At 41.4% G+C, this 23,993-nt stretch overlaps 1 protein-coding gene across 3 annotated transcripts in view; it reads right to left on the bottom strand.

Annotated features, from left to right (window-relative positions):
- The window catches only part of LOC118217706 (transcription elongation regulator 1-like protein), a 75,460-nt gene that overhangs the window by 11,793 nt on the left and 39,674 nt on the right, over nucleotides 1-23,993 (bottom strand). For all 3 annotated transcript variants that reach the window (XM_035399682.1, XM_035399683.1, XM_035399684.1), the window contains exons 6-10: nucleotides 5,863-5,907; nucleotides 4,948-5,067; nucleotides 4,153-4,244; nucleotides 3,648-3,736; nucleotides 3,092-3,243 (exon numbers count right to left, since the gene is read on the bottom strand). In XM_035399682.1, the coding sequence (XP_035255573.1) occupies nucleotides 3,092-3,243; nucleotides 3,648-3,736; nucleotides 4,153-4,244; nucleotides 4,948-5,067; nucleotides 5,863-5,907 (498 nt within the window). The remainder of the gene's footprint in view (nucleotides 1-3,091; nucleotides 3,244-3,647; nucleotides 3,737-4,152; nucleotides 4,245-4,947; nucleotides 5,068-5,862; nucleotides 5,908-23,993) is intronic.

The raw sequence follows: 23,993 nt of genomic DNA, 5'->3' as shown, positions 1-23,993 counted from the left end.
CTTATCGCTCGCTAGCTTGCTACTCAAGAACAACCTGCCATGCAGCACAAGCATGTGCATAAAGATGATATTTTTGTAGATAATTGTATTTATTCAACCTCTATTTTCCCTTCGAGCACACAAAGTTCTGCATTTCAGCTCGGTTTTCCGCTGGATTTAAATTTGTCCTCTGAAATATTTACTATCACATGAAAGTCTTCCCGTAATGAATATTCACACAAGCTAAACAGCTGTGAAAACTGGCATGCTGCTAAAAGGGATTATGGTCTTTATATAAACCTCTGGATCATCCAGTATATTTTTGCATAATGCCATTGCCATTGTGTATTCTACATTGCAGCTTCAGTTGTCAGGCTGTATATTTACTGAATTAATATTATCAACCTCGAGCAGTTCACATTTTACTCAGGTAAACCACTTAACAGACCATTTGTAACTGTGGTAAAGTATCTTGTTCAAGGATACAACAGTCTCGCATCAGACTCAATCTTGCCAGTGTAGTGTAATGGTTAGGGAAGAGGGTTTGTAACCCAAAGGTTGCAAGTGTGGTTCCCTGTTAGGGCACTGCCACTGCACCCTTGAGCAACGTACTTAACCTTATAATGATACCTGTGTACATTTTATAATGTTCTATTATGAATTAAATGTGTTACAACTGATTTGCATTGTTGGTCTTAATTTACTGTATCATGTGTGTCTGGTCCTCTGTATGTGAAAAGGAGTACAGCTTGTGGCACAAGACAAATATCAGAGAAATCTGAGAAAAGTATAATCAAATCCAAACTTGTTTGAGGATTATACCAAGATGCATGAACAAAAATAAATAAATAAATAAATGAAAAGATCAGTCAGCTTGATATGAGAAAGCTCTTATGGACATATGGATTTGTTTTCCAATGTCAGTGCTTGACTGATAAGGTTAGCATCCACTAAGATTGAATGGTGGCCAATTCACGTAACCATCGGCTAAATCAGTCTCTTTAATGTTCACTGCCAGGGAGAAAGGCGATGTGTATCATGAGTCACTGAGTACCATGAGTCCCTGAGCATTATGAATCATTGAGTATCGCGAGTCGGTGAGTATCACGAGTCACTGAGCATCAGGAATCATTGGGTATTGCGAGTCGGTGAGTATCACGAGTCACTGAGCATCATGAATAATTGAGTATCGCGAGTCACTGCTATCATTCATCGGAGGATACTTATGCAGGGGGAGAGTTACTGCGTGTTCTGTCCATCATGGTGCCTGCAGTTTGTCATCAGGAAGCCTTTTTCCTGTTGAGTTTCCTTCAGAAAATGGTTCTCTTCAGGATTATGATCCTATGAAGAGATTCACGATTCACCTTCCTCATGGATTTTTGCCAGCAGGAGTATTACTGCATAATGCCATCCAGCCTGGCAGGCAGATATCAGAATATTTATTCATCTGCGGGGATACAACAGAGGGGCTGAGAATATAGAAGGACAGGGACATCAACAGGTTGTGTGTGTGTGTGTGTGTGCATATGTGTATATCCAACTATGGGTGTGTGTGTGTGTGTATGTGTGCATGTTTGTATGCCCAACTATGAGTGTGTGTGCGTGTGTGTGCATGTGTGTCTATGCGTGTGTGTGTCCCTCTACGTGTTCATGTGTGTGTGTGTGTGTGTGTATGCGTGTGTATAAGCATGAGTTTGTGTTCATCTGTGTGTGCGTGTGTGTGCATGTGTGTATAGTATGTGTGTGTGTGCATGTGTGTGTGTGTGCATGTTTCTGTGTCCAACTGTGAGTGTGTGTGCATGTGTGTGTGTGTGTGTGCATGCACACATATAGCCGTGCTACTGATATAAAGTCAGTGTAGGTGAAAGCTAGCTCTGCAGGTACATGTGTAAAATGCAGGAGACTCATAACCCTGTGCTGCAGACAGCTTTAAGCCAATGGGGAGGGGATGCTAAGAGTGAGTCAACAGAACAGCAGGGATGCTCCCGCACCCATATCTCTGATGTAGAGCTGACGGACAGGTAAAAATTAAGATATTGATGCTAAGGAGGCTAATATTAAAAAGTCAATGTAAGAGAGTGTTCATGTTTAGTGTTTACGTAGCGTCCTTAAATGACCTGTTCACTCCCGACTAAGTGAACTTCTGAGTTAAATCAAATGGTGTGATTATAGTTTTTTTCTGTGGATAATATTGAAAAGCAAAACCTTTTGTTATTTTTGCAACAGGCCTGGAAAGATCCTTGGTTACACAGGAGAGAGGTGGTAATTATCTCTACAGAAAAATAAATTAAAATCTTCCAGACCAATTACAAAATATTTTCACTGCAACATCCAAGACACTTGCATTATGTCCAAAAAAGAAAATATATATTTTTTGTCATTTCGTGGGAGGATAATAACATCATCTGAATAAAGAGGAAATGTTTAGCATCTCCAGGGAAATATGACAACCAGCCCATCATCCAGCCAGACCTCTCACTAAACTTAAACATAACTCATATTTCAGTTATTCATACATCTGCAGTAATGCCAACACAAACATTGTCATTTCACAAACATCATCACATTTCTGCTAATGTACACTCCAAGTCATGCAGACCGTATTCATTTCAAGCAAATAAAATGTATTGAAATTGTTTGTAAAGCGTTTCTGGCAAACAAATGAAACTAAACAATTAGCCTCCTGTGCTCCCCATAAATGTCACGTTGTCATGTGGGTGTTTCAACGGTAAGAATCATTGTGTGCATGTGTGCTTTTGAACAGCACATTAAAAATCTCTTCCAAAATTAGACATGCTGGCATCGTTTCAATAAAGCCATAAATGTTGAAATACGAGTGCTTTGCGGCTAAATGGTTGCATTAAAAGAAGGTATTGATGGTGCATTCGATTTAAACCCATTTCTCATTCTCCCTACTGCGTGAAATTTGGATGTTTAATATTCTAATTTGCCCTCGGCAAGTTTTATTTTTAATATGAAGCATAAAATAGCCTGGTAAATCATTGCTGGGAAATGGCCACAGTCATAAGTACCTTATTTGAAACTTCACAAAAACGGTGCCAGTGTGCCTAACAACTGGTAAAATAAATAAAGAAAAAAAGCCGTATCCTACTTGATTCTTCCTTCTTGCGTTTGTGTGGAGGATCTTTGATAATCCTGTTGAGATCCCCGCGGCCTTTTAAATCCAAGGGCTTTTCCCAAACTGACAGCTGCATTGTGGGATTGAAGAAGAAGACCCTGTCGTCTCCAGTCCACACTACACACCTGCGAACACAGGGCGGGCAGAGGTGTCAGGGGTTAAAAGTTTGCCGTTTGATTTTGCATGCATCGGAACAGCAGTTCTCAACCTGTGACCTTATATGGCAAAAAAAAAAAAAACACAGGTGCAGAACAAGGGGCTAATTTTCTGAGTCTGTTTATGGCTGTGGGAATCTTTTCACTGCGCTAAGCAACAGGGCCTATTTTTAAAGAATAAGTGTGATGTCACAATGGCCCCGCTCTGCCCTTGAGGAAGGGATACTGAATTGCTTCGGTAAATCTACCCCAACGTATAACCGGAGAGCGCCCGGATAAAACTGCCTGCCGTGGATAAGCCCAACTGCCCTGCAAATAAGGAAACTGCGGGGAATGGGAAAAAAGAAAAGAAATCATTAAAAAAGGACATTTACCAGGGTGATCCGGGGACAGGGGTCGACGCCACCGGACGCTTGTCCTTCTGGTTGCTGTCGGTCTCCCTGGAGATCTCCAAAGGGTTCTCCTAATGGGGCACAGACATTTGCTCATTCGTGAATGCCCTCAGTTAGGTCACATACAACCATTCAGGAAATCTGGTCAAGTAATTCCACTTATGAAGAGGACACCTGACCCCTTTGAAAGTATTAAAGTTTAGACACAATTATTATCACCATATGGCCAGTATTGACTCAATATCACTGAAATGTTTCTTAATTTTACACATCTTTTAGACGATAATCTAGTTTAATGATCTATTTTACAAAGCTCAACTGTCTCTCTGTCAATCTTAATATCTAATTGAATTACATATGGTGGCAGAGCATAACTAATATTGCAGGAACATTGTGATAAATACACATTAATTAGACATGCATATAATTTTTGCTACTTACGCTACTTTTACTATTTAAGTAGAACACATGCAATAACGACACAAACCGTGTTATCGTTTGCAGCTGACTCCGGCTTCTGCTCCTCACAGAGGTCCGTTTTCCCTGCACACGGCCCCGTCTGCATCTCTGAACTCCTATCTGTGAGGGCAGAGAACGACGCTTTCGTCTGCGCTCGACATCGGAGCCTCGAAACATAAAACAAAGCTCACAAAACAGAGTACATGTCTATTGCAATTTGGAGATCTGGTGGGTCTTCAGGGGGGGACAAAAGTAGATTTCTGTCATGCGTTAATATAAAATTTTAAAACGTTACTCTGAAAAATCAAAGTAGTGTAAAAACGTATTATTTCTTTATTTACACAGCGGGATGATGTGATGTTTAGAGTTTGTGAGTTCACTGGGGTGGACACTGCAGTGGAGAGAGTGAGCAGAGAGTGTGGCAGGAACCTTAGCCAAACGGGGGAAGAAAGGCAGTAAAGCAGACTGGGCGGGACTCACTGGGAACATGAGGAAACGTTTCTTACATGAGCATCTTCAGGACACTGACAGACTGAAATAAATATTCGCTGTTGATTTCTGTTCATTGCTTAAATATCGTCGTTGCCAAAGTGTCGCCATACATATAGATGCAAATTCAACCTGTGGTTTTTCAGGTATACACCTCCCCTTCTGTAGAAATGTGGAATGTTTACCCATATTGAATATAGAAGCAGTTATGAGAAGTTCTAAGTTCCCATTGTAAGTTAAATGACATGGTCGGTAATGGAGGCTACTTCCTCTCTCCTCCATAGGCAGAAACACACTGCTTTTGTCACGCAGAGCATAATGACACAGTTCTGACCTGCCGCCTTTTGACCGACCCAGTCGGTGGCCACGAACTTCACCGCCGGTGGACAAAGGGAGGTTACCGTGGCGACCTCTCTCGCTGCTACCGGGCCGGCCTGTCTGGACCTGGGGGGTCCTGCAGACAAAAAAGGCGTCCTTTCAGGTGAGAAAAAAGGCCTGTTTGAAAAAACATTCCACTGCGTCATACGAAGGGCAATAGTCACCCTTGTAACAATGGAAGAACGGACATATTGTCGCTTTGTTGAATGTGTTAAAGTCCCCAAGGGGAGTATGTCTCCGTCTGTGTTGATCTCACACTCTCTGCACTCGCAACAGTCACGTTTCTTTTGTAAACATAATTAGCTTCTGCTGTCGTTACTTTGCCACTAATTACTGAAGTTATCTGCTCAGTGACACATTCTTAATGATTTATTTCTTTCCGATAAGTTCTCTGTAGCGGTTTGACGCCAGATCCCTCAAAATCTGAATGAGCATTATTTCATGGGATACTAAAATATCAATGAAGAACAGAAAAATATCCATACAACATGCAGTGATTAAGTAAAAAATCTATCACATGAGCAGAGCAACTGATGCCAGTTATTAAAAACCTTCTGAGGTCCAACATTGATGCAATTAAGTATTTTTATTTATTCATTAATTTTTTTTTCGTCAGGAAAGTTAAGGACAAACTGTTCAGGACATTCGAGCAAAGCCATCAGAATTTTGCTACATAAGTTCTGTCCATTTTAACGATACTAATTTTGTGAGCTCCTGGGCTGGGCATGCAGTTTATAACCTACATTCAGGGCAGTGAGGCTCCCCATGATGCAAAAGGAAAAGGTGACCAGGACCCTCCTGACTGCCCCACAGTGCAATGCCTAACTGGATTAAAGAGGGCGGAATCTACGTAAACTGAAGAGTCACTCACTTTTCCTGTGGACCCTCCATCTCCTGAGGCCTGGACAGAATATCTCTGTACAAAAAAGACAAAATAAAATAATAGCAATGATTAATTCCACAAACAGAGTCACTCCAGAGTTTCTCAAGGAAGTCTCAAACTCCTGTCCTGGAGGGCCGCAGTGTCTGGAGGTTTAACTCCAGTCCTGGAGGGTTGCAGTGGCTGCAGGTTTAACTCTTGTCCTGGAGGGCCACAGTGCCTGCAGGTTTAACTCCAGTCCTGGAGGGCCGCAGTGTCTGCAGGTTTAACTCCAGTCCTGGAGGGCCACAGTGTCTGCAGGTTTAACTCCAGTCCTGGAGGGCCGCAGTGTCTGCAGGTTTAACTCCAGTCCTGGAGGGCCGCAGTGTCTGCAGGTTTAACTCCAGTCCTGGAGGGCCACAGTGCCTGCAGGTTTAACTCCAGTCCCGGAGAGTACCCATTTGGGGTCCCCCTAGACAGGTGGTGTGCTGGGCAGCTGTCTATGAGGCTTATGCCTAAAACAGGCCCTGCACTGGAGCCTGACAGGGCTGGAGTTCTACTACAGCTGTTCTTCAGCCTAGTTCACCTTTTTCACTGCATAATGGTGAATAAGCGTATGCGCAGTGCACTTCAGTTCTTCTCAGGCAGCCAGTCCCAACCTCGGGGGGGGGGGGGGGGGGGATCCCTGTGCATGCTGGTTTTCATTTCAACCACAGTCACAATCTCCGAATTTTAAAAAGCTCTTAATTTGTCTTAATCAGGTGCCTTTCATGTTTAGATGCCTTTTTGTCAGAAATAGCTGTGCACGCCATGCCATGAAGAATAAAAACCTCTGTTTTCACGTTGTGCTTATTTCGCTTATAAATAGGCTCCTAATTAGGTTGTTGAACACATGTATTAAAGTTCTTTCGCAATCTTTTTCATGAAACGTATAAACACAATGCGGGTTCGGCTTGTAATCATTTGCTTTGTCTCTGCATTCTTCATTTTCTACAAATGGCTAGTTTTAGTAGTCATGTGTCAACACTTCCACCAATTACCTCTTTTTGTGTAGCTGTTTGCAATGTGCCGTAGCACAATAAGAACAACGTGAACATACTTTTATTCTTCATGGCATGTATAGCAATTTCAGTCTCTCTGTGGCTTCAGAGGGGAAATAATCCCTGTAAACATGAAAAGCACCTAATTAAGAAAAAATAACAATTTAACAACTTTAAATGTGATTGCACTTTTGGTTGGAGCACAAACAAGCATACACAGGGGTCCCCAAGGACCAAGGTTTGGAACCACTGTAGGATGCACAGTGTATTATTTCAAGTCGACAACACAATGGAACAAAACATTCTATTTCTGCTCCATTTTTTATTTATTTTGATAGCCGTAAGATTCAATAGAGCCTTCAGAACCAGACACAGAATTAAATGAGCAATACAAAGGCACAGTGATATTTACTTGTTGTGCGTGTGTGTGTATGGATGTGTGTGTGTTTGTGTGTGTGTGTGTGTGCTACTATCATGGGTAATCACATTTTTCTGTTTCATAAGTGAGAAACATAAGAACATTAACATCACCACAAAACAGTGAAAAATCAATTCATTTCCAAGTAACACTGACACCTTTCCGATGATGTACTTTGTTATGGAGCCCCCATATTGGTCCATTGATGGTGATGTAAGCCCCGATCACTTGGTCATTGAGGAAGGAGAATTTCTGCAGCCCTAGTCCCAATTTCTCTTGCAGTTGGTGGATTATTTACATCCAGGTGTTCAAATGCTACTAATATATGATCATGGTGGAAAATTCCTCTCGCACACCTGCAGTCAAACAACATCTTCTACCTGTAGCCAAAGGCTCAGACACACTGGCATGCTATTCGCTAGCCTCATTCCAGGGGGTAACCCCTTGCTATGGACAACCAGCCGCACTTAATAGCAAAAGGGTAATAAAATGGTGGAAAATGTGATAACATAACAACGTTCAGTTGCAGTTACTGTCATATTCCTCTGAATGTGCAGTTCATTATACAGCAAGAGCCAGTTGATGAGTACAGTGAAATTAAGTGCTATCATTTTGAAAAGCAAGGTGTTATAGAAAGGGCAGTAATGAGTGCATAAAATATTTAGCCGTGCACACATTAGCGATATATGCATCAGACTTCAACAGCTGAAACCATGAATTCTGATTAAGTATGCTTTTTGTTATAGTAGTTGGACTACCGCTGGCTTTTAAAAGCAGAACTGTAATATAGCTATATTTAATACGCAATTAAGGTTTTGACATAATCTAAGGCACTGCCTTTGACTTAATGATTGCATAAACTACACAGGAGCATTTCATTGGCAGTGGTCTGTACATGTGACTCATGGAATGGGTGGATCCATAATTTTACAGGTATTGGGGGGCTTACTACTATGACCATTGCAAATGGTGAGATTTCATTCAGAAGACTTTGTACATTTCAGCTAATTTTATCATTTTCAATTTTAAAGAATTTAGCAGATGTTCTTATCCCAGCCATTTTATACAGCATAGCTTACTTTTTTAAAGTACCTATAATCCTTTAAAGCAACTGGATACTTACTAAATTCACACTGCATATGTGGTAAAGACAGCAATGGTAGTGTGCTACCCAGGAATGAATCCTATAGCCTCAAGCATTTCAAACCCAGTTTGCTAACCGCTACACTACATTGCTGCTATTCTATTCACTTCATGAAATGTAATTCCATTGATACCGGAATTCTCTTTCGGAAAAATGTAGCTGTGCTACATTGCGTTGTTCAATAGAACCACTTCACCATTATTTCGTAAAGTGTTCAATCAAGTTGAAGTGTTCTCTAGCTGAAAACAATCCCTTGCTTTAAAATCAGGTTTTTAGGTGTACATCCTGTAATTTTAGAGAAGGGATCGCCAGCTGTATTTCCATCAAGTACGCTGTTGGCAGTTGTCCATAAGCAGGATTGTTTCTAAAAAGATTTAATTGATTTGGCTTCAAAGTTTAATATGAGAGCATACAGGGTTTTTACCCTTAAAAATTCACTTCTGGGTTGAGCATTTTTCTCAACAACAAAAAAATCAAAGCTTTTTTTAGTGGCTCCCTTTCTGACCAAAAGCCAGCCAGCAATCACCATCATAATTGCACTTCCTGTGCCCCAGGGGTTGCATACCTTCGATTAATTCCTAATTTAATGCAAACTATTTCAATAACAATACAGACAGTGCATTAGCAAACATGTCTGCCTCTCTCTCCACTGTGACAGTGAGCATCATACAACAGGCTCCAGCTGTGCTTGTCGCATGCTACACTCACTCACTACATGCTGCAGCTGTGCTTGTTGTTGCATGCTACACTCACTCACTACAGGCTCCAGCTGCGCTTGTCGCATGCTACTCTCACTCACTACAGGCAGGAGCTGCGCTTGTCGCATGCTACACTCACTCACTACAGGCTCCAGCTGTGCTTGTCGCATGCTACATTCACTCACTACAGGCTGCAGCTACGCTTGTCGCATGCTACACTCACTCACTACAGGCTCCAGCTACGCTTGTCGCATGCTACACTCACTCACTACAGGCTGCAGCTGTGGTTGTCGCATGCTACACTCACTCACTACAGGCAGGAGCTGTGCTTGTCGCATGCTACACTTACTCACTACATGCTGCAGCTGTGCTTGTTATTGCATGCTACACTCACTCACTACAGGCTCCAGCTGCGCTTGTCGCATGCTACACTCACTCACTACATGCTGCAGCTGTGTTGTTGTCGCATGCTACACTCACTCACTACAGGCAGGAGCTGCGCTTGTCGCATGCTACATTCACTCACTACAGGCTGCAGCTACGCTTGTCGCATGCTACACTCACTCACTACAGGCTGCAGCTGTGGTTGTCGCATGCTACACTCACTCACTACATACTGCAGCTGCGCTTGTCGCATGCTACACTCACTCACTACAGGCCCCAGCTGTGCTTGTTGTCGCATGCTACACTCACTCACTACAGGCTCCAGCTGCGCTTGTCGCATGCTACACTCACTCACTACAGGCTGCAGCTGTGGTTCTTGAAAGCTTCACTCACTACAGAATGATAAGTTGCTTAAGAAGCATGACAATGACAGGTTCACAACAATGGGAATCTCATGAATGATTTATAATTGGTTTCCATGAAAAAAAAATGAATAGACCTCTATGATCGTAGGTAGAATCTGTCAAATTTTACCTTCAAGCACAAACAAACCTCAGTTGATTAATGCAAACAGCTTATTTCCTATAATATGCACCACTGATCCATTACATTTCTTATTCATCAGCATGATTGTGTCAGATGTGTAAGCAAAATGCAATATTTGGCTCATCATAAGCAAACTCCAATGTAGACAATAGAAGTTATACAACATATTGGTTTCTCAGCTTTGGATACTTGTTATACATTAGTATTAACATTTAGTGTTGGTTCTTACAGGAAGTAAAAAATGATTTTAAAAACCAAAGTAAGTAATAAGTCGTTAGTAAAGCAATTAAATCCATATTCAAGTCAATTCATTGTTGAATGTAAGTTTGCTTCTGGGGGAACAAATATTTAAAATGATGAATAATATTCAAATTTGGACATCATCCAAATTATTTCTAGGATGAATTCCAAACACCTGCATGTAGACTGGTCACAGATGGCAGGTGTTTTGCAGGGAAGTTAAATAAAAGTATGAGGAAGTTCAGCAGTTTGAACAGCATGGAGAAATGAAACAGGATAGAGAGAAAAACAAATAATTTGCCTTTCTTTTCTATGCCCCTGTCCCCAGTTCACCCTTTCTTGAAGAAGTTGAAGAAATGATCTGGACAAATACATTTGCTTCTTGCTTCAATACATTTGCAGTTCATGTTCACAATATAGAGTGAACTGCTGGGTATTTATTTATTTATTTATTTATTTATTTATTTATTAAAAAACAGTTCACGTTAAGGCTGAGATGTGTTTTTTTTTTTAAAGAAAAAAAAAGTTTTGTATTTTTAGGTTCGTTTTAGCCAAGGGAATCAACTCAATGAGAGCACATTCCAGATATATGCTGATGCCCACTCAAACAATTCTGAAAACACATTCAGTATATATTTAATGATGCATTAAATGTATAGCATTTTTTGCATCCTTGACTATCATAATCCTCTGCTAGTTAGAAATTCCAATACCCAGCATGCCTCACTGCCTCTGAGATACAGGCAGGGGGTCGCTGTCACTCCCATTGGGGTGGAGGAGGGCTAGTAATCACTGCAGCACAGTGTACTTCACTGTGATTTTACACTGGTACATAGCCAGGTTTTTATTATTTGTAGTAGAGAAAATCAACGGTTGCCAATGTTTGGAAATCCAGAGAGATTCTGGTTTAAATTAGCCATGATATTAGCCAATGTGCTTTACTGTAAATAAAAAGTGCAGTGTACCAATGCCTGGGGAAAATAAATATAAATACACAAACAGATTATCCATGATTGGTTTAAAATTTTAATGGACAACCATTCGTGTGCAACACGCTGCCAGTCAAATCGAATCATTCTTTAGTAAATCTGAAATACTCGATTGAAGGAAATCAATATGCCATGCATTTTTTAGTGTTCAGCATGGAAAAATCCAGAGCATACCAAAACTGTTCCCTTACATAAAGCCTTTCCTTTATAAATAGCCTTATCCGTAAATCACATTGGGCATTAAGCCCCCAGGTTTACTGCCGACTCCAAAAATGAATCTACATTCAGGTTCAATTTAACCGCACGGTGCCTTGTACCTTCATTTGAGTCACAAATCTGAGGAAGCAGTACTTATTTTCCTTATTTGTTTTTGTTTCATTTACCAATCAGTCGATTCATGATGATGGAATGAAATGAAATTTAAAAAAATCGGTGGTTATATATTTTTCGGTGGTTATATATTTTTCGGTGGTTATATATTTTTCGGCGGTTTGGTATTCCAGCACGAAAGGGACGGCGAGAACAGGAGGTGTTTCAGCACAGCGTTCGGAAACGAGAGCTGCAAACGGAGGCTCATATTCCACACCGGAAGTTTTATTTGTGCGCTAATGACGTCTCTCTCCAGCAGCCTTGATTGAAATGCTGAAACGAGCAAATAACCTGTTTATCCCTGCGAGCGTTTCCGAAACCCTAATACAATCAGGGCCAGTTCCTCTACACTGAGCTTCACTTGGGAATTACCCTCGACGCAAGTGGCAGTCATAATTTTTTTTTTTTTTTTTTTTTTTGCACAAATCTCCTACTCCAAATGGAATCAAGGCGGAACAGGGGCGGGACTTGGTCAGTGCTATTCTGGGACACAGCCTACAGTGCTTCACCAGTGAGTGAGAGGACCTACTGTAACAGGAACGTTCTCATGAACCTAAACTGCCTCTCTCTCAGAAATCCCACGAAAGTTGGGTGGTGACGGAAAGACTTGGGCCTTAATGTCACATGAATATGCATTCATGCATCTGAATAGGAATGTGTGCATTTGCATTTTATTTTGTTTCGAAAGACTCCTCCTTTGCAAAGAGTCCAAATAAAGGGCACCTTTACGTTCCTTCAGAAGAGAGGCCTACATATTCCTAATATAAACACAGATACAAACACTTCCATGGTAATAAAAGATCCATTTGCATAGTGATTGCACTGCAGTATCCTTGTCTGGTAGCTGTAAGTGTATTCATTTCGAAACAGTGGGAAGGGGGTTAGGAAGGGGAAAGTCTCTCAGAGAATGAAAACCCGACAGAGGCGGCGGGGTGAGCGTTGCCGTGACGAAGGTGATTATGCATGCACGCGCCGTTCCTCAGGTCAAGAGCAGTGGGTCCCATATCCAAATCCCTTTCATTCCCTTTCATAATAAGTTGAAATATCCTGCCCTAGCCATCTTGCTTTTGGTAGGCTCAGTGTGGCCTTAGTGTTCTGTTTGTTCATTTGTGTTTCTTAAGATGAAAACTCCGGGGATGTGAACATACTGGAATTATTTTTTTTATAGTCCTGTTGGTAAGGTACAAAACCAGTTTTTATTTGTTTTATATTTAATCTTGTAAACCCAGAGGCAGGCAGAGGCAGGCAAACTCCATGTTTTGCAGCTTAAACGTATGTGTCAAGGTTATATAGTAGCTTAAGCCACTTTGAACGACTAACTCAAACCACAGTATGAATATTTTACTATATTTTCACAGATCTTGTCTGTAGCAGCCTTTAGATGAATTGGATATTGCTTTGCAGTAATTCTGAATTTAAAGGTAAAATATTGGATTTTCCACATGTAATCTGGATTCAACTGTTTAAATTCTGCAGTTACATTTTTGCCATTACAAATTCACTATTGCTAATACCCAATGTGGAAATTAGATCAATTACTGTAATGGAAAATTAAAGTATTTTTAAATAATGTGTAAAAATTAAAATTGTGTAAAATAAACATTCTCAATAAAGCACATTTATATACAGTATAAATGTCAATAACTGTATTTTCTGCCTCATAAAATGTCAATGTCTAATTGTAAACATTTTATATTACTGTAAAATGTCCCCAGTAATATTTTTGTACAGTAATTAGAAAATCATAATATTTTGAGTATCTGGCTAAACCTCAAGTTTATTTATATATGCATTCATTCATGCATGGATTGAAGCATGACCTTCCTACGAAATCGAAAGACTTTTGCACTGCAAAATCAACACCTTGCTTTTGATATACAATATGCATGCCTACTAAATTGTAAGGCAACATATTCAATTGAATATTCTCTATGAAGCTACCATTCATACCACAATAGACTAAGTGCTTCCTGTGGATCTCGACTGCTTGGCCATCAGAAGATGTCGGGGTGAAATGATTACAAATGTACTGCAATACTACCATTTTGATGAATGTGTATCATTACACAGATTCAATATTCTTAATTCTGTGGTTGTCACCTCCTTGCTCTACATTGCGAATACAATCTGCTAGTTCTGCAGGAGTCATTGATTACTGAGTTCCTAAGGAGTAATGAAAATTAGTACTGCGCAAAGGAGATTTGCAGAGTTCTTACTTGGAGTCATTGATTTGATGGGAACCAAAATCGCCACTTGCTGCTATAAATCAATGGCCAGTTGACGAATATTTAACTTCCTGCTTACACACAGAGTCAATACTCAATAGCATATTAAGCCAAGCTGAAAAAAGGATTTGTAACCAGATTCTATCTAATAGTCTTTAAATCTGTACCTAAGCTGTGTGAAAGTGACTGCACTGAAAGTAATAAGGGAACTTAGTTCTTTAACTTAGCGTGCAGGCGTACTGCGTTACGCAGCGGCTAATCCTAAAACAAGTCAACGTGTCTGACGTTTCAAGCCTTCCGGAGAGGGTTAATTTTCTGATTTGAATGCCATATTTACCGCATAAACATGCCTTCATCTGAAAACTCTTGAATATTTTATTAATGGTGAACATCACAGAAATGGCAGAAAACAATACTTCAGTAAGCGCCGCTCAAGCAAACAAACGCCTGTAAATCACAACGGGGGGGGGGGGGGGGGGGGGGTAACGATGAGCGGGGCTTTTCCACAGGTGCTATCAGAAGAGCCCTCGCCCCAGGTTATGGGCTGTCCATTAAAACCCCAACTGCTGTTCACAGAGCTGGAGATCACTTTCACAGCGCGTTCAATAATTCAACAGAGAGAGAGAGAGAGAGAGAGAGAGAGACGGCCTTCTGAGGGTGCCTGCTAACTTTGAGCATGAGAGCGGTTCTCATGTATCCTGTTCTCCGATACTCATACCTTCCCCGGGAACACGCCAGAGGGAACAAAACGCATGTCCTGATTCACGAGGGTGTGCGCTGAGCTGAAGAGCGGTTGGTTTTTATTACAACCGAGATTCACTCTGCTATACAGTCAGAGATTGCGTTTCACTGCGTTAGTGGCCAGAAAAAGTGGATGTTTTACATAATACAGACATAAATATACCGTAGTGCTAGCTCAACCTTTGTTTTCCCAGCTGGTAAAATCTGATTTTTATAGAGGCGATAAAAATTTAATCAAATGGCAATACAATGTACTACTTTCATTTACATTACTTTGGAAAGGCTTTTAATGAAACGTTTTATGTTTTGTCCCTTTTCATCCCAATGCGGTAGCGCTACAGTAAGGTCACGTGACTCTGCATTAACAAATGTAGTTGTTAAAATGAATTAATAATGTACAAATGCATTAACTAAGCGTAAAATTAACTTTTCATTAGTATTTGTTACATGATTATTTATACTTGATAAACACAGGATAAACCTAGAATTAGTGAATAATTAACAAAAACATTAATTGTTTTCTATTCCAATACGAATTGCCATTATCAAATGCAGTTGTTAACGTGAATGTACATATACATTAGAAAAGCAGTACTGATTAACTTAGTACTTCAGTAATTAGTCATTAGTAACAAGGATATTAGTCAATGCCAATTCATGTGACCTTATTGCATAGTGAAAACCAAAGTGGTATAAAGGATCTTTGTACATTTAAGCAGTGTCACAAAAATAATGTGGAAATGCTGTTCTTGTGCTCTCAGAAATATTGACATATGACTTTGTGTTTGCGTATTGCCTACAGTTTAGTTGTGTCAAAATCCCACTGGTTTTGAGTAAACATTAATGTCAAAGGATCTCAAAGAAAGAAACCCAATATCTCTGGCAATACTTTTTCTGTTTGGTTTGCTGTTTTAGTCATTTCCTTCTATGGACTAATAATGTTTCTGGAAACACTGTAACATTAAAAGGTGATTAAAATGCGGGAACATTTTGAAAATGGTATCTGCAAAAGGTCTTTGGCACAAAGTAAGTTCTGACTGTCCAACATCATACCCCTATGGGTTAATACATCGGGCTAGCTTTATTTTTTCTTAATTTCACACATTTTTCTTTATTACTTCATCATAAAACTGCTGCACTGCACACAAAGGGCCATGCTGCTGACTTCTGTCCTTTAAAGCGTCAGAGACTCTGGAAGCATCTCTCTCTCACTGCACCCAAGGGACTTTGCAATAAAGCCACGAATGAGTCCAAAAGCGGACCCTCTGAAACACCGCAGACCGCCCTCTCGAAGCGCTGACCCGTCTCTCACCTGCGCGACTCCGTCCGCCTGCGCGGGAAGGTCTGACCCGCCGGGTGGGCGTATAAAAGGCAAATGGCTCTCAGAGACGCCGCACTGACAGTAATGAAGAAAAGGCGTCAGACTTTCTGCGCTTTTATTTTGAAAGTTTACGTGGATGAAATTGTTCGACGCTGAAGTTTCATCGTCGGCCGAAAGCCTCGCGGCGAAGCCGCAGCGTCGCGCCGCGTCCCCACATCCGGCTGCTTGTGGGCGTCGCCTGATTTTGACAGACAGTTGTGCTCGTTAAATGTTGACCGGGTTTAATGTCGTGCTTCATGTCATCGTTATCCAGTTTGAATAAAAATTTTAAAAATATGAAAATGTAAGATTGCATTTTGTATTTGAATTATTATGATAAACTGGGCTCCCTATTTAATTTTGTGATTTACATGTTTATGTCAAATGTCCATGAGCTCGTCGGCAGCATTGCATCTTCTGTGAAATTTACACGGTAATGGCTATCGACATACCAGAGACACCGACAATTTCGGCGCCTTTCCTCCATGCTGCGTTCCTCTCGTTGGTGTCTCTGTAGGAGTACAGCGCAGGATCATACAGAGATGGGTAACCCGACACGGCAATTACCAGTGAGTCTTCCATTTATTTTTTTTGAATGTGGAACGATAGAATGTAGAACTAAAATTTGAAAGAAACGGGGACAATTTACTTAACGGATCATTAGATCAAATCTGATTGGTTACCGCCATCTCCCCCGCGGCCTCGCCACCTCTCGCCGCGCTGCCTGCAATCCCAACATGCCTTGCGGGGGTCTGGCCGCCACCTCTCATTCAAAAAGAATGGAGGTGGTGGCGTCGCGTGCAGTGTGGCTTCACCGTCAGATGCCGCAGTCAACCGAATTTAAAAAAAACTAAATTTTTAGCACCAGAGCGCATTGGTAAGTGGTAATGTCCTCGGTGACTCTGCAGACAGAGACGACGTTCACCGAGCAGTCTCAGGAGCGGCCGCCTCGCTAGAACGCACACGAATAACAAGGAATGAGAAGTTAACGCGAAACTCACAGCGCTCCAATCGCAGCCGAGTAGCTGCTCTGGTCACACTTTAAAAAATCATCCGGCACTTTGCAGCTTTCCTAACGACTGCCGGCGGCAGCCCGATTTCTCAGCTGTGGGAGGCTGTCGAGAAAGGTGCAAAACCGGAGTAAAAACAGCACAGGCGCTTCATGCATATTCATATTTTAAAAGAGACGCATCGCGAAGATCCGCTGGATCCGCACAGCAGTCAAATGTGCAGTCAAACGTGAGACCGATCGTGTGATTTGAAATTTTGACATCGCCCCTCCTTGCTGTACAGCTAATCTGCAGTACCCATGGCCATCTCTCTGTTAGTACAATAAGCCCAATACTGCATACTTTGAATTCATGTGCATGGCAGGTGACTCTTCAGAATACTATATTTTGTTTAGAATAGAATACAATAAGTTATTATTTTCTTTCCCAGGGGGAACTTCTGGTAGTAAATAAGTAACAACAGATACCTGGCTCTTTTTGTCACCATTGCAAGGCCTCTATACTATATTTGGACATATCATTAAAACTGAGTGATTTGTTGTTACGTTTTGCACCGTCCTGCCACACAACATGGATTCCTCAGCTCTGATCCATATCTGCACACAAGAGCAAGAGAAGGTTGGTCATAACGAAAGGCTAAGCGTGGCTTTCCACCGAAACTTAAAAGCGATTTCCATTTTCATAATTATAGCCTATACACTGTAAGCTATGCCATTCAAATATTACAGCCCAGCTGCATCACACATTCCTGACAGCAATTATTATGCGAACTAGGCATTAGACATTTTCACGAATTAAAACAACCTATTAACCAATCTAGTGGTACAGACCACAACACTGAAAATCGCAGATATATATGTTGAATATCAAAGAAATGACACTCAATTTCTGCTTTTTAGAAAAAAAATAAAATTATAGTGATTTTGTTTAGTTGTCAGATGTTTTTTGGGATCAGCTTAACAAAAGGTTCATGAAAGGCTAACCTGGATACTCCACACAGATGGTTTGGCAGGGATTCAAGCAGCATTTGTGCTTTGACTAACAATTAAAAGCAAGAATTTATTTAATAGTTTTTTTCACAAACACATTTTTGGAGAAGTTCAGCAATTGCTAAAACTAAATCACCAAAGTGAGACTGAAGAAAAAAGACAAGGAGAAATGTTAACTGAATACAGGCCTGTAACAATAGCAAAAGGACTACATAAACTTAGTCAGAGAGATTAACTGAAAATAGGTGATGTGAAATTAACCGTAGAATGGGGAAGGCATTATAGCTCGTCTACTGTGTTGATGTTATCTTTTTTAAATGATGTTAATTGTCTTATCAATCAATCAATCTTTATTTGTATAGCACATTTCATACAGTGGCTGTAGCCCAATGTGCTGCACATGACCGAAGGACAATGCTACAAAAACAAAAGTAAACAAACAGAGGTGAGCAAAGGCACAAAAAAGCATATATAACATACAAGCACAAAATATGTGATATTTTGATAAATTTCTTTTCAAGCCTAGTATAATCCAGGGGCGTAGGAGTGAGTTTGACATGGGGGGGGGGGGGGGGTGACAGCCCAGCCCCAACCCGTGCCCACCCCCACAATAAATATTATAGTTAGTGGAAAAGTTCATTGGAGCCACCAGAGCCAGCTATGGATATTAAAGATGCAGACATATTCTTCCTTTATTGTTCTGTATGTATGTGAGATTTCTCCCCGTCAGTAATAAGCTAACAGTAGATATCCTCAAGAGGGCACACGAATGAAAGTATCATGTTTAATCAACTTAATTAAACCTAATTTAACCCTCTGATATTGAAATGCGGGAATTGAACACATCACAAAAGTTCTATTTTTAGACACATAACTCAGCGCATACGTAATAAATGTGCAATAAATGTGTCTTACACTGAGTGTGGGGTGGAGATGAGGCATGTCAACTGAACAAGGCTGAAGAAGAGCAACTCTATACCTCAGCACCACCTCCCCTCCACCTCTCTACCCATCCAAACCCTCTACTGACACATGGAATCTATCAAATATATCTAAATGTATTTTATTTGCATTATCTAAGTATATGACATACAGAAGTTTAACTGTTTCCAACGTTGGGGGGGGGGGGGGGCATGTCCCACTGGTCCCCCCCGCTTCCTATGGCTGGTATAATGGTATACTCAACGTTTTAATAAATAATTAATACAACAGCAAAATGCCAAAAAAACTAAGATGCTATCACACATAACAACTCTAATGCATTTTGTTTGAAGATCAGACGAACGTCGCAGAGAGAGGAACACCTTTCCACTTCCATTCCCATCAAAATTTAAACGGACATTTTTAATTGATAAAATCTACCAGAGTTGAAAAGGGGGAAAAGAAGAAGAAGGAGAAAAAAATCAGTGAGAGACAAATAGTGAATAACTGACCTTTTTATTTGAATTCTTAGAGAAACAATCAGCGTCCGCCGCTACTTTTAAAGCTGAATTAAAGGCGAAGTGCTGTCACCACCCAGCCAAGCGCTGGAATAATAAAGCTGGTATAAAGCCGGAATAATAGAGCTGGTAATGACCCACAGAGCGCTCACGCAGTCAGAACTGACTGCCAGAGATAACGTGGCAATTAAACCCGTTCAAAATATTGACTTTAAAAACTTTTCTGGAAGGACTTCTTGTCCGATAATGGGTCATTTCCAATCATACAAAAACATAAAACCACTGGGATATCATTTTTTTTTTAAACTAGTTTTTGTGTTTTGTTTTACTCATGTATTTATTTTATTTATTTATTTAATTTTTTTGAGGGGAGTGGGTTTTCTTTACTGGATTATGATAATAAATGTTTGCTTTGAGTTAGTTTGCAGCAAAGTCATTAACATAATATCTATCAAAGCAAAGGCTCTTTCTGCTCACATAATTACTAAATGACATAAAATGATTTATAGTACATATACACTCACACACTCCTCAAGGGAGCCTGTGATTAAAAAATGCTTCCAGTAATCTTTGCTGTTTCAGTTCGCCTTCAGTTGTGTGTTATTTAGTCTGCTCTCCTGTGGCCCTGAAGAACAGAACAACGTCAGCATGTGCAGAGGTGCCTGCTGGGAGTTGTAGGCACTGGTGAGAACCCCAGATTGGGAGAGGAGGCTTCACTGACTTACAGATACCTGACCAAAGGGTCAGATTCAGTTCTAGTTTTTTTCTGACTATATTTTTTATTTGTAATACTTTAACAAGTAAATTATAGAAATAAATGAGCAGACAAAGATACTATAAAAAATTCAACAGTTACAGAAGAAGTGTGCGATTAAAAGATTTTTTTAAACACATTAATACACTAATATTAACCCTAATAAATAATCTTTAATGACAGAAGCAAGTGCTATCCATGACAGTACAGTAGAGTATCTGGCTTTAATTGAGCTTAGCAGTACTACATTCTAATGACTCTGAAGGGTGAGAAACCAGTATCGCAATGAAAGAAGATTTAAGTGCAGTCAATTTGAACACTACATAAACCATCTGGATGGCACCTCCCATGTGGTCCATCCCATCAATGCAGGAGGGGCTAACCCAGGTCCTGGGGAGCCGCAGGGTCTGCTGGATTTTGTTTTCACCTTAAATACAACAACCACTTCAGACCCAAGTAACCAGGTGAGGTAACTATGTAATCAACTGCTCTAATTGATCAATGAAGTGACGATTAACAACAAAAACCAGCCTACCCTGTGGCCTGCCAGGGCTGACCCCTCTGCATTCATGGATCTGTCCGCAAAGCAGGATTTCCTAAGGTGAGTAACTGTCTCGAAGTTATAGTGTTTATATCTCTGACTGAGTCTGACTGGTAGAGCCATCCCACCCACTAGGCAGAACACTATGCCCAGAGCCCCGCCTTCTCACCCAGAGCCCCGCCTTCTCAACCTGACCCCCGCCTTCTCACCCAGAGCCCAACCTTCTCACCCAGGCCCCGCCTTCTCACCCAGAGCCCCGCCTTCTCACCCAGAGCCCCGCCTTCTCACCCAGAGCCCAACCTTCTCACCCAGGCCCCGCCTTCTCACCCAGAGCCCCACCTTCTCACCCAGAGCCCAACCTTCTCACCCAGAGCCCAACCTTCTCACCCAGGCCCCCACCTTCTCACCCAGAGCCCCGCCTTCTCACTCAGAGCCCTGCCTTCTCACCCAGGCCCCCACCTTCTCACCCAGGCCCCCGCCTTCTCACTCAGAGCCCCGCCTTCTCAACCTGACCCCCGCCTTCTCACCCAGAGTCCCGCCTTCTCACCCAGAGCCCCGCCTTCTCCCCCAGGGCCCCCACCTTCTCACCCAGGCCCTCGCCTTCTCACCTAAGATCCCCGTCTTCTCACCCAGGACCCCACCTTCACGCCCAGATCCCCGCCTTCTCACCCAGACCCCGCCTTCCCACTCAGGGCCCCACCTTCTCACCCGACTGGACCAGTATGTGTTCCATCACATTTAAATGTGCTCTATGAGAGCTTAAATACACTGAACACAGTTCTGTGATGAGACCATATTCAGGTGAATACACCATCAGAAACGATCAGCAGCGAGCAGTGAACCAGGACACACGCATGTCACAGTGAGCAGAAACAATGCTGATGAACCCACTGTGGACACATTTCATTAATTACATTCACACTCTGGTGCATTAATGCAATAGTTGGAAACAGAAAATTAAATGTATCTCCAGAGAAATTTGTGTCAAAGATTCCTTGATGCAAAGCCAGTGGCTACGCACACCAAACATTGCCCCCTCCACTGCTAAAGAGCTTAACTTTTTTGCAAAAAACCATAAGGCTACATCTAAAACATGCCACGTCACCTACAAAGGTGATATTCACCATGAAAAAGGCATTCATTACCCCCTTTGAACACCTGGGAATTTTCGTTTAGTTCTAATTCAGTGGCGGACTGCAGGGACCATATTTGTTTATCTATTCATAAATTTCAAGCTCAATGACTGTTCACAAAAATTGCATGCAGCTATTCTCCTGTTTCCCTGTGGCCTCCATGAGCCACGCGATTTCAAGGTCTGAATTTAACAAAGCCAATGCCTGAGCATTCGCAGACTACATGTGTAGGTGTGTACCGAGATTTGCGAGAATGCGATTTGTGAGTAATGAAGATTGCTTTCCCTCAAACGCTATTTTCTGTCGGTCTAATAGGCTGGCCCAGTTCATGTATGCTGGAAAGAAGGCTGCTTTTGGCAAGGGGCATATCTGCGCAAGCTTTCACTTTAAATCAATGGCTATAATGGCACAGGGTATCTGATAAACCTCCTGCTGAGGGACTGGAAGTTTGCACAATGCTCATTACATTCAGAATGCAGGCGGGGACTTCAGCCAATTGCTGAGGGAGACGAAGAATAATATGTTGATCTCTCGAGCGATGCAGGAAAGAGCAAATAAAGCCCATTCAGTTTGTTTACCTCTATCAATAGACGCGCGGATTCGCTTCTCGCGCACACTGGCTCAGTCGGTTTGGCGTTCGCGGTTGATATTTCAGCGCTGCCGAGCCTGAGATGCATTGCAGGGATAGTCTAGCAGGTTCCGCCGTTCGGAGGATTAACCGTTCCATAATCTCCCAGACCGGGAACCGCAGCTCGTCGGGCATTCAGAGTGTCTGAGAAAGGCTCTTTGCAGCGCTCTCCTAGTATGAAGAAAGTGGGGTTTTTGTCAAACTGTCACTCTAAATTCAAACTCGCTTCTGGCGATAAAGATGATTATCATCAAGGTTTTCCATTTTCAGACTGCCCCATTTTAAGCAAGCAAAGTGTATCTGAAGAAATTATTATTAGGGGTCCAAGCACAAAGTGCCGGAACCCTATTGTTTTTTGTTCTGATTTTTAGAGGCCCCAGCACCACAGGTGCTGGAAACCTATTGGGATTTTTCAGATTTTTTTTTCTGCCCTCCTATGTTTCCCACAGGAAAAATTGTAAATCATAAAGCAACCAAATTTAGCGGTTAGTTTCTCATTACTCAGGTAATACAACCAGATGGTGGCGCTATAGGAAGAAAGTGGAATTTTGAACCTTTTTTGGGCTATAACTATTAAACCATTAGGCATATTGTCAGAATTCATTTTTCAGATTCTGTGGCTCCTAGCAAACAAATTTCCCCCAAGGACCCATGAAGTTCATGTGGATTTTCTGAAAATTAGCTTTTTTTGAAAAACACTTAAAATGCTTCTTCTCCAACACAAATGGACTGATTTGCACAAAATTTGGTATACAGTCTCCTTTGGCCAAGTTCCATACATTTTGATATGTTAAAATATGGATTTATAAGGAGCCAATGAAAATGGATGTGGGTGTGGATTTTAAAAAAAAAATGATATTAATTTTTGAAAGAAATGTCTAATCGTCACAAAACCTGACATGCATCCTCATGTCGAACCCAGGGCACATGCAAAATTTTGTCATGTTTGGTCAATAGATGGCACTATTGCAGGGCAAAGTGTGCAAATTCCCATAACCTATGAACCAAATGGCCGAATATTTTGGAATTTTTGAATGTTAAACATTATTTCTGTAGAATGTGCATCATTGCATAGTGACATGTCATATTGCTTTTCTCATATGCTTGAGATCCTTTAGGCATTTATGGGCTTAAGCCCCCAAGTTGCCACTTGCGGTTATGTTATGTTTTTTGCGGTTACCCGGAATGTGTGAGGTGGAATGAGAAAGATTTGAGTGGATCTGCTCATTTGTCTGAAGAGCTCTTGCTCTATCAGCGAATAAAACGCATGTGAAAAACAGAATTGCCAATGCTCCCTGTGACCAGCAATTACGCTCCTCCCTGGGGTGTCACCCAGCCTGAGACACACAGTACTCAGAGAGAACGTTCGCCAGTGAAAGTTCTCAGCTGCAGCTTGTGCTCACACTCCGTAAAGACCACCAATCATGTCAAACCTCCCCAATACGACACTGGCCTTGAACACTAATGAACGATTTAATGAATGAACTGATTCCCA

Source organism: Anguilla anguilla, chromosome 18 (genome assembly GCF_013347855.1).
Source record: "Anguilla anguilla isolate fAngAng1 chromosome 18, fAngAng1.pri, whole genome shotgun sequence".
NCBI classification, from domain to species: Eukaryota; Metazoa; Chordata; class Actinopteri; order Anguilliformes; family Anguillidae; genus Anguilla; species Anguilla anguilla.
Note: the sequence above shows the minus strand (reverse complement) of the source record. Positions and strands in the feature narration are given on the sequence as shown.